The sequence below is a fragment of the Belonocnema kinseyi genome, chromosome 1 (genome assembly GCF_010883055.1).
Source record: "Belonocnema kinseyi isolate 2016_QV_RU_SX_M_011 chromosome 1, B_treatae_v1, whole genome shotgun sequence".
In the NCBI taxonomy this organism is placed as follows: Eukaryota; Metazoa; Arthropoda; class Insecta; order Hymenoptera; family Cynipidae; genus Belonocnema; species Belonocnema kinseyi.
The window spans coordinates 31,578,826-31,588,104 of record NC_046657.1 but is presented as its reverse complement, the minus strand read 5'-3'; the positions used below and the strand labels follow the sequence as shown (position 1 = coordinate 31,588,104).

Genomic DNA, 9,279 nt, shown 5'->3' with positions numbered 1-9,279 from the left:
AAATAAATGTATGAATTATTCGGTAAAATCGATTTATTTTTTATGTTTTTTAAGGCCCGACGGAGAAGACGTAGAAGTTGAAACAGTCGTGATATCCGAGAAAAATGTGAACCAAGGCAGGGAAAGAGCGGGACCACAGGATTTCGATATATGTAAAGTGATAGGCAAAGGCGGTTATGGAAAAGTCTTTCAAGTTCGCAAACGAACTGGAAAAGACACTGGAAAGCTTTTTGCTATGAAGGTAAATTAACCATTTTTCTTTGACAGTCTAAAAATGTTTCAAATATATTTTTATTTTTATAAAATTTTGAATATTTCTAAATTATTTTAATATTTTTAAGTTCTATCAATCCTTCTGGAATTTTACATTTCTGCAAAATTGATGAAAAAAAAATTGAAATATTTTAACTGTTTTTAAATCTTTGTGAAGTCTTCTAAAATATTTTTTTATTTTTTCAAAGTTTGTGAAATATTAAAAATCTTCTGATATATTTTTAAATCTTTTAAATCTTTTAAATATAAAATTTTTTAAATCCTATTGAAATCTTTAAAATCCATTTGAAATTTTTGTGAATTCATCTAAATCATTAAAAAAAAATTTAATCTTTATGAAATCTTTTGAAATTTTTAAAAATATTTCTGAAATCGTTGAAATCTTCTAAAATATTTTTTAATTTTTAAATCTTCTTAAAAAAATTGTTTTGAAATTTTTAAAAATTCTTGTGAAATCGTCGAAATCGTGTGAAATATTTTTAAATATTCTAAATCATAGAAAAATATTTGAAATTTTAGTGAAATATTTTTAAATTACTTTAAATCTTAAACAAATGTGTAAAACATTACAAAATTTTGCGAAATATTTTTAATCTTTTCGAATCTTTGAAATTTTCTAAAATATTTAAAAACCTTTTAAAATATTTTTCAATATTTTAAATTTTTCTAAATCACTTGGAATTTTTAAATCTTTTTAAATCTTTGTTAAATTTTTTGGATTTCTGTGAACTAAAATATAAATTTTTTTTAAATCTTGGTGAAATATTTAAAGTCCATTTGAAACTTTTGTGAATTTATCAATATCAATCAAAAAAAAATTTTAATCTTTATGAAATCTTTTGAAATTTTCAAAAATATTTCTATAATCGCTGAAATCTTCTAAAACATTTTTTAATTTTTCAAATCTTTGTTAAATCTTGGAAATTTCTGTCACGTTTTTAAAAATTTTTGAAATATTTAAACTGTTTTTAAATCTGTATGAAATATTCTAAAATATTTTTGAATATTTTAAATCTGCAAAATATTTGAAATTTTTGTTAATCTTTGTGAACTCATTTGGAATTTTAAAAATATTGGTGAAATCTTTAAAATCTTTGTTAAATCTTTTTGAAATCTTTAAAATCCATTTTTTTTAAATTCAACAAAATAATTAAGCAAAATTTTGATCTATATAAAATCTTTTGAAATTTTTAAAAATATTTTTGAAATCTTTGAAGTCTTCTAAACTTTTTTTCAATCTTGGTGAAATCTTTAAAAAAAAATTAAATCTTTAAAATCTATTTAAAACTGTTGTGAAACCATCTAAGTCTTCTAAAATTTTTTAAATCTTCGTCAAATATTGTGAAAATTTAAAAAATATTTGTGAAATGGTTAAAATCTGCTAAGATATTAAAAAAATTTTGAAATCATTTAGAATATTTTTCAATGTTTTAAATCCTTGTTAAATCTTTGACATTTTTGTGAAGTTTTAAAATTTCTGAAATATTTTCTAATATTTTAAATCATTGTAAAATATTTGAAATTTTTGTGAAATATTTTTAAATTATTTTTTAATCCTTTAAATGTTTGTGAAATTTTTGTGAAATATTTTTTATATTTTGAAATTTCTGTTTAACCTTTGAAATATTTAAAAATCTTTGTTAAATTATTGAAATTTCTGTGAAGTTTTAAAAAAGTTTAAAAAATATTTAAGCTGTTTTTAAATCTGTGTGAAATCTTCTGAAATATTTATTAATATTCTAAATCTTTGTGAAATATTTGAAAATTTTGTGAATTTTTTGCTAATTTTTGTGAAGTAATTTGAAATTTTTGAAAATATTTGTGAAATCGTTGAAATCTTCAAAAATATTAAAAAATTTTTTAAATCTTGATAAAATCTTTGAAATTTCTGTGAAGTTTAAAAAAAATTTTAAATATATAAACTGTTTTTAAATCTTTGAAATCTTCTAAACTGTTTTTCAATCTTGGCGAAATCTTGAAAAAAAATCTTTAAAATCTATTTAAAACAGTTGTGAAACCATCTAAATCTTTGAAAAAATATTAAATCTTTGTGGAATATTTTGCAATTATTAAAAAAATTTGTGAAATTGTTGAAATCTGCTAAGATATTAGAAAAAATTTTGAAATCTTTTAGAATATTTTTCATTCTTTTAAATCCTTGTTAAATCTTTGAAATTTCTGTGAAGTTTTAAAATTTCTGAAATATTTTAAAATATTTTAAAGAATTTTAAAATATTTGAAATTATTGTGAAATATTTTTTAATTATTTTAAATCTTAAACATTTTTGTGAAACATTAAAAAAAATTGTCTTTTGAAATCTTTGTTAAATCTTTGAAACTTTCTAAAATATTTAAAACCCTTTGAAAATATTTTTAAATGTTCAAAATCTTTGTAAAATATTTGAAACTTTTGTGAAAATTTGGCTAATCTTTTTGAAATATTTGAAAACGTCTAAAATATTTTTTAATCCTTTAAATTTTTGTGAAATATTTTTTATTATTTGAAATTTCTGTTTAATCTTTAAAATCTTTTTTAAATCTTGGAAATTTCTGTAAAGTTTTAAAAATGTCTTGAAATATTTGAACTGTTTTTAAATCTTTCTGTAGTCTTCTAAAATATTTTTAAATTTTTTTAATGTTTGGGAAATATTTGAAAATTTTGTGAAATATTTAAATATCTATTAAATCTTTTGAAAATTTCAAAAATATTTCTATAATCGTTGAAATCTTCTAAAATATTTTTTAATTTTTCAAATCTTCAAAATCTTCATTAAATCTTGGAAATTTCTATCAAGTTGTAAAAAAATTTTGAAATATTTAAACTGTTTTTAAATCTGTATGAAATATTCTAAAATATTTTTTAATATTTTAAATCTTGGTAAAATATTTGAAATTTTTGTTAAGCTTTGTGAAGTCATTTGGAATTTTCAAAAATATTGGTGAAATTGTTGAAATCTTTTTAAATCTTTTTAAAAAATGTTAATTTCGGTGAAATCTTTAAAATCTTTGTTAAATCTTTTTTAAATCTTTAAAATCCATTTGATTTTTTTTAATTCAACAAAATCATTAAGAAAAATTTTAATCTTTATAAAATCTTTTGAAATTTTAAAAATATGTTTGAAATCGTTGAAATCTTCTAAAATTTTCGTTAAATCTTTGAAATATCTGTGAAGTTTAAAATTTTGTTTGAAATATATAAACTGTTTTTAAATCTTTGAAATCTTCTAAACTGTTTTTCAATCTTGGTGAGATCTTTAAAAAAAAAATCTTTAAAATCTATTTAAAACTGTTGTGAAACCATCTAAATCTTTTTAAATTTTTTTAATCTTCGTGAAATATTTTGAAATTTTTAAAAATATTTGCGAAATCGTTGAAATCTGCTAAAATATTTTTAAAATTTTGAAATCTTATAGAATACTTTTGATTCTTTTAAATCCTTTTTAAATCTTGGGAATTTTTGTGAAGTTTTAACATTTCTGAAATATTTTTAAATATTCTAAATCATTGTAAAATATTTGAAATTTTTGTGAAATATTTTTAAATTATTTTAAATCTTAAACATATTTGTAAATCATTTAAAAAAATTTTATCTTTTGAAATCTTTGTTAAATCTTTGAAATTTTCTAAAATATTTTAAAAACTTTGAAAATATTTTTAAATATTCTAAATTGTTGTGAAACATTTGAAATTTTGTGCAATTTTGGTTAATCTTTGTGAAATATCTGAAATCGTCTAAAATATTTTTTAATATTTTAAATATTTGTGAAACTTTTGTGAAATATTTTTTATATTTTGAAATTTCTGTGAAGTTTTAAAAAAGTTTTTAAAATATTTAAACTGTTTTAAAATCTGTGTAAAATTTTCTGAAATATTTATTAATATTTTAAATCTTTGTAAAATATTTGAAAATTTTGTGAAATTTTTGTTAATTTTTGTGAAGTAATTTGGAATTTTTAAAAATATTTGTGAAATCGTTGAAATCTTTAAAAATATTTTAAAATTTTGGTAAAATCTTTGTTAAATCTTTGAAATTTCTATGAAGTTTAAAAAAAAAAATTGAAATATATAAACTGTTTTTTAATCTCGGTGAAATCTTTTTAAAAAAATCTTTTAAATCTATTTAAAACTGTTGTGAAACCATCTAAATCTTTAAAAAAAATTTAAATGTTTGTGAAATCGTCGAAATCTGGTAAAATATTTTTAAAAATTTGAAATATTTTAGAATATTTTTCAATCTTTTAAATCCATGTTAAATTTTTGAAATGTCTGTGAAGTTTTAAAATTTCTGAAATATTTTTAAATATTCTAAATCATTGTAAAATATTTGAAATTATTGTGAAATTTTTGTTAATCTTTGTGAAATATTTGAAATGGTCTAAAATATTTTTTATTCTTTGAAATTTTTGTGAAATATTTTCTATATTTTGAAATTTCTGTTTAATTTTTGAAATCTTTTTAAATCTTTGTTAAATCCTTGAAATTTCTGTGAAGTTTTTTTAAATGTCTTGAAATATTTGAACTGTTTTCAAATCTTTGTGAAGTCTTCTAAAATATTTTTTTAATGTTTGGGAAATATTTGAAAATTTTGTGAAACATTTAAATATCTGTTAAATCTTTGAAATATAAATTGTTTTAAAATCTTGTTGAAATCTTTGAAATACATTTGAAATTTTTGTGAATTCATCAAAAACATTTAAAAAAAATTTTAATCCTTATGAAATCTTTTGAAATTTTAAAAAATATTTCTGAAATCATTGAAATCTTTTAAAATATTTTCAAATCTTTTAAAATCTTTTGAATTTCTGTGAACTTTAAAAATCTTTTTGAAATATTTAAACTGTTTTTAAATCGTTGTGAAATATTTTAAAATATTTTAAAATATTTTCAATCTTTGTAAAATATTTGAAATTTTTATCAAATTTTTGTTAAACTATGTGAAGTCATTTGGAATTCTCAAAAATATTTGTGAAATCGTTGAAATGTTTTAAAATCTTTTTTAGAAAAATTAAATCTTGTTGAAATCTTTGAAATTTCTGTGAAATTTTAAAAATGCCTTGAAATATTTGAACTGTTTTTAAATCTTTGTGAAGTCTTCTAAAATATTTTTAATTGTTTTAATGTTTGTGAAATATTTGAAAATTTGGTGAAATGTTTAATTATCTATTAAATCTTTAAAATATACATTTTTTTAAATCTTGTTGAAATCTTTAAAATCTATTTAAAGTTTTTGCAAAACCATTAAAATCTTTAAAACAAATTTTAATCCGCATAAAATATTTTGAAATTTAAAAAAAAAATATTTTTTTAAAATCTTCTACAATTTTTGTTAAATCTTTGAAATTTCTGTGAAGTTTAAAAAAAAATTTAATATATAAACTGTTTTTAAGTCTTTGTGAAATATTCTAAATCTCTGTAAAATATTTGAAATTTTCGTAAAATATTTTTAATCTTATCAAAAACTTTTCAAATGTTTTTTAAATCTTGAAAATCTTCTAAACTGTTTTCCAATCTTGGTGAAATCTTAAAGAAATTAAATCTTTAAAATCTATTTAAAGTTTTTGCAAAACCATTAAAATCTTTAAAACAAATTTTAATCCGCATAAAATATTTTGAAATTAAAAAAAAAAAATATTTTTTTAAAATCTTCTACAATTTTTGTTAAATCTTTGAAATTTCTGTGAAGTTTAAAAAAAATTTAATATATAAACTGTTTTTAAGTCTTTGTGAAATATTCTAAATCTCTGTAAAATATTTGAAATTTTCGTAAAATATTTTTAATCTTATCAAAAACTTTTCAAATGTTTTTTAAATCTTGAAAATCTTCTAAACTGTTTTCCAATCTTGGTGAAATCTTAAAAAATTAAATCTTTAAAATCTATTTAAAACTTTTGTGAAACAATCTAAATCTTTTAAAGTTTTTTTAATCTTTGTGAAATATTTTTTTATTTTTTCAATGTTTGTGAAATATTTAAAATCTTCTGAAATATTTGAAAATCTTTTAAATCTTTGAAATATACATTTTTTTTAATCTTGTTGAAATCTTTACAATCCATTTGAAATTTTGGTAAATGCATTAAAATTATTTTAAAAAAAAACATTTAATCTTTATAAAACCTTTTGAATTTTTTAAAAATATTTCTGAAATCGTTGAAATCTTCTAAAATCATTGGAAAATTTTTTAATTCTTTTAAATCTTTGTTAAATCTTGGAAATTTCTGTAAAGTTTAGAAATTTTTTTGAAATATTTAAACTGTTTTGAAATCTTTGTGAAATCTTCTGAAATAATTTTAAATATTCCAAATCTTTGTAATATATTTGAAAGTTGGTGAAATTTTTATTAATTTTTGCAAAGTCATTTGCAATTTTTAAAAATATTTGTGAAATCGTTGAAATCTTTAAATATATTTAAAAAAAATTTAAATCTTGGTGAAATCTTTAAAATCTTTGTTAAATCTTTGAAATTTTTGGAAAGTTTTAAAAATGACTTGAAATATTTCAATGGTTTTTAAATCTTTGTGAAGTCTTCTACAATATTTTAAAATTTTTTGTATGTTTGAAATCTTACAAATCTTCTGAAATGTTTAAAAATCATTTAAATCTTTGAAATATAAATTTTTTTTAAATTTTGCTGAAATCTTTAAAATCCATTTGAAATTTTTGTGAATTCATCAAAATTATGAAAATTTCAAAAATATTTCTGAAATCGTCGAAATCTTCTAAAATCTTTTTAAAAAATTTTAATCTTGGTGAAATCTTTCAAATCTTTGAAATTTTACAAATTTCTAGAAATATTTGATCTGTTTTTAAATCATTATGAAGTGTTCTAAAATATTTTTATTTTTTCAATGTTTCTGAAATATTTGAAAATTTTGTGAATTGTTTAAAAATCTATTCAAAGTTTTTGCGAAGCAATCAAAATCTTTATGAAATCTTTTGAAATTTTTAAAAATATTTCTGAAATGTTTGAAATCTTCTAAAATATTTTTTAATTTATTGAATCTTAAAAATCTTTGTTAAATCTTGGAAATTTCTGTGAAGTTTCAAAACACTTGTGAAATATTCTAAAATATCATTAAGTATTATAAATCTTTAAAATATTTGAAATTTTCGTGAAATATTTTTAATCTAATCAAAAACATTAAAATGTTTTTCAAATATTTGAAATCTTCTAAACTGTTTTTCAATCTTGGTGAAATCTTAAAACATCTTTAAATTCTATTTAAAACTGTTATGAAACCATATAAATCTTAGAAAAATTTTGTGAAATATTTTAAAATTATTTTAAATCTTAAACATATTTGTAAAACATAAGAAACTTTGCGACATATTTTTAATCTTTTTAAATCTTTGGAATCTCCCAACATATTTAAAAACCTTTTAAAATATTTTTAAATATTTGAAATCTTTGTAAAATATTTGAAATTATTGTGAAATATTTTTAATATTTTGAAATTTCTGTTTAATATTTGAAATCTTTGACAATATTTTTAAAGTCTTATGAAATCTTTCATAACTTTTTTTTTCTTATTTGGTAATATCCTAGCCTCTTTTGAAATTTTTTAATCCTCGAGAAATCTTAAAATTTTAAAAAATATTTGTAAAATCGTTGAAATATTCTAAAATCTTTGTTAAATCTTTGAAATTTCTGTGAAGTTTTAAAAATGGTTTGAAATATTTGAACTGTTTTTAATTTTTCGTGAAGTCTTCTAAAATATTTTAAAATTTTTAAAATGTTTTTGTAATCTTACAAATCTTCTGAAATGTTCAAAAATCATTTAAATCTTTGAAATATAAAATTTTTCGAATATTGTTGAAATCTTTAAAATCCATTTGAAATTTTTGTAAATTCATCAAAATTATTTTTAAAAAATTGTTAATCTTTTGAAATTTTCAAAAATATTTCTGAAATTGTTGAGATCTTCTAAAATCTTTTCAAAAATTCTATATAAAATTTTATAAAAATTTTTATATTTTATAAAATCTTTGAAATCTTTGAAATTTTAAAAATGTCTTGAAATATTTGAACTGTTTTTAAATCTTTATGAAGTGTTCTAAAATATTTTTATTCTTTCAATGTTTTTGAAATATTTAAAATCTTCTGATTTATTTAAAAATCTTTTAAATCTTTTAAATATAAATTTTTTTTAATCTTTTGAGTTTCTGTGAATTTTAAAAATTTTGTTGAAATATTTTAACAGTTTTTAAATCTTTGTGAAATATTCTAAAATATTTTTAAATATTTTCAATCTTTGTTTTTCTTTTGAAATTTTTGAAAATATTTCTGAAATCGTTGCAATCATTCAAAATATTTTTTTTATTTTTTAAATCTCCTAAAATCTTTGTAAAATATTTGAAATTCGTGTAAAATATTGTTAATCTTATCAAAATCCTTTAAAATATATATTTTTTTTAATTCACCAAAATCATTACAAAAAATTTTTTTGAAATATTTAAACTGTTTTTAAATCTTTGTGAAATCTTCTAAAATATTTTTAGATATTTTACTAAAATATTTGAAATTTTTATGAAATATTTTTAAATTTATGAAATCCTTAAAATCTTTGTTAAATCTTTCAAATTTTCTGAAATATTTTTAGATTTTGGTGTCATATTTAAAAAAAATTTTAACTTATTGAAGTCTTTGAAATATATGGGAAAAATGGGAAATTTTTGAAGTCCGAAATCTTTAAAAATATTTGTAAATATTCTTAAAATCTTTGAAAGTTCTGTGAAATCGTAAAAAAATTTAATCTTTAAAATCGACGTGAAATTTAGCTTTTATATAATTGTGAAATCGTTGATAACTTCTAAACTATTTTTAAAACTGACATTTCTGTAAAATCTTTCATTTTGAAAAAATTTCAAATTCTTTTAAATTATTTTAAATCTTTTAAATGTTTGTTAAATCTGAAATCTTCTAGAATGTTTTTAAATCTTGTTGAAACTTTAAAAAAATTGGAATTTTTTTGAAGCCATCAAAATCTTTTTAAAATTTTTTAATCTTTG

At 17.4% G+C, this 9,279-nt stretch overlaps 1 protein-coding gene across 1 annotated transcript in view; it reads left to right on the top strand.

Annotated features, from left to right (window-relative positions):
- LOC117167927 (ribosomal protein S6 kinase beta-1-like) overlaps window positions 1–9,279 on the top strand; it is a 41,356-nt gene that overhangs the window by 10,018 nt on the left and 22,059 nt on the right. The window contains exon 3 of the mRNA XM_033353176.1: window positions 55–241. Coding sequence (XP_033209067.1) covers window positions 55–241 — 187 coding nt within the window. The remainder of the gene's footprint in view (window positions 1–54; window positions 242–9,279) is intronic.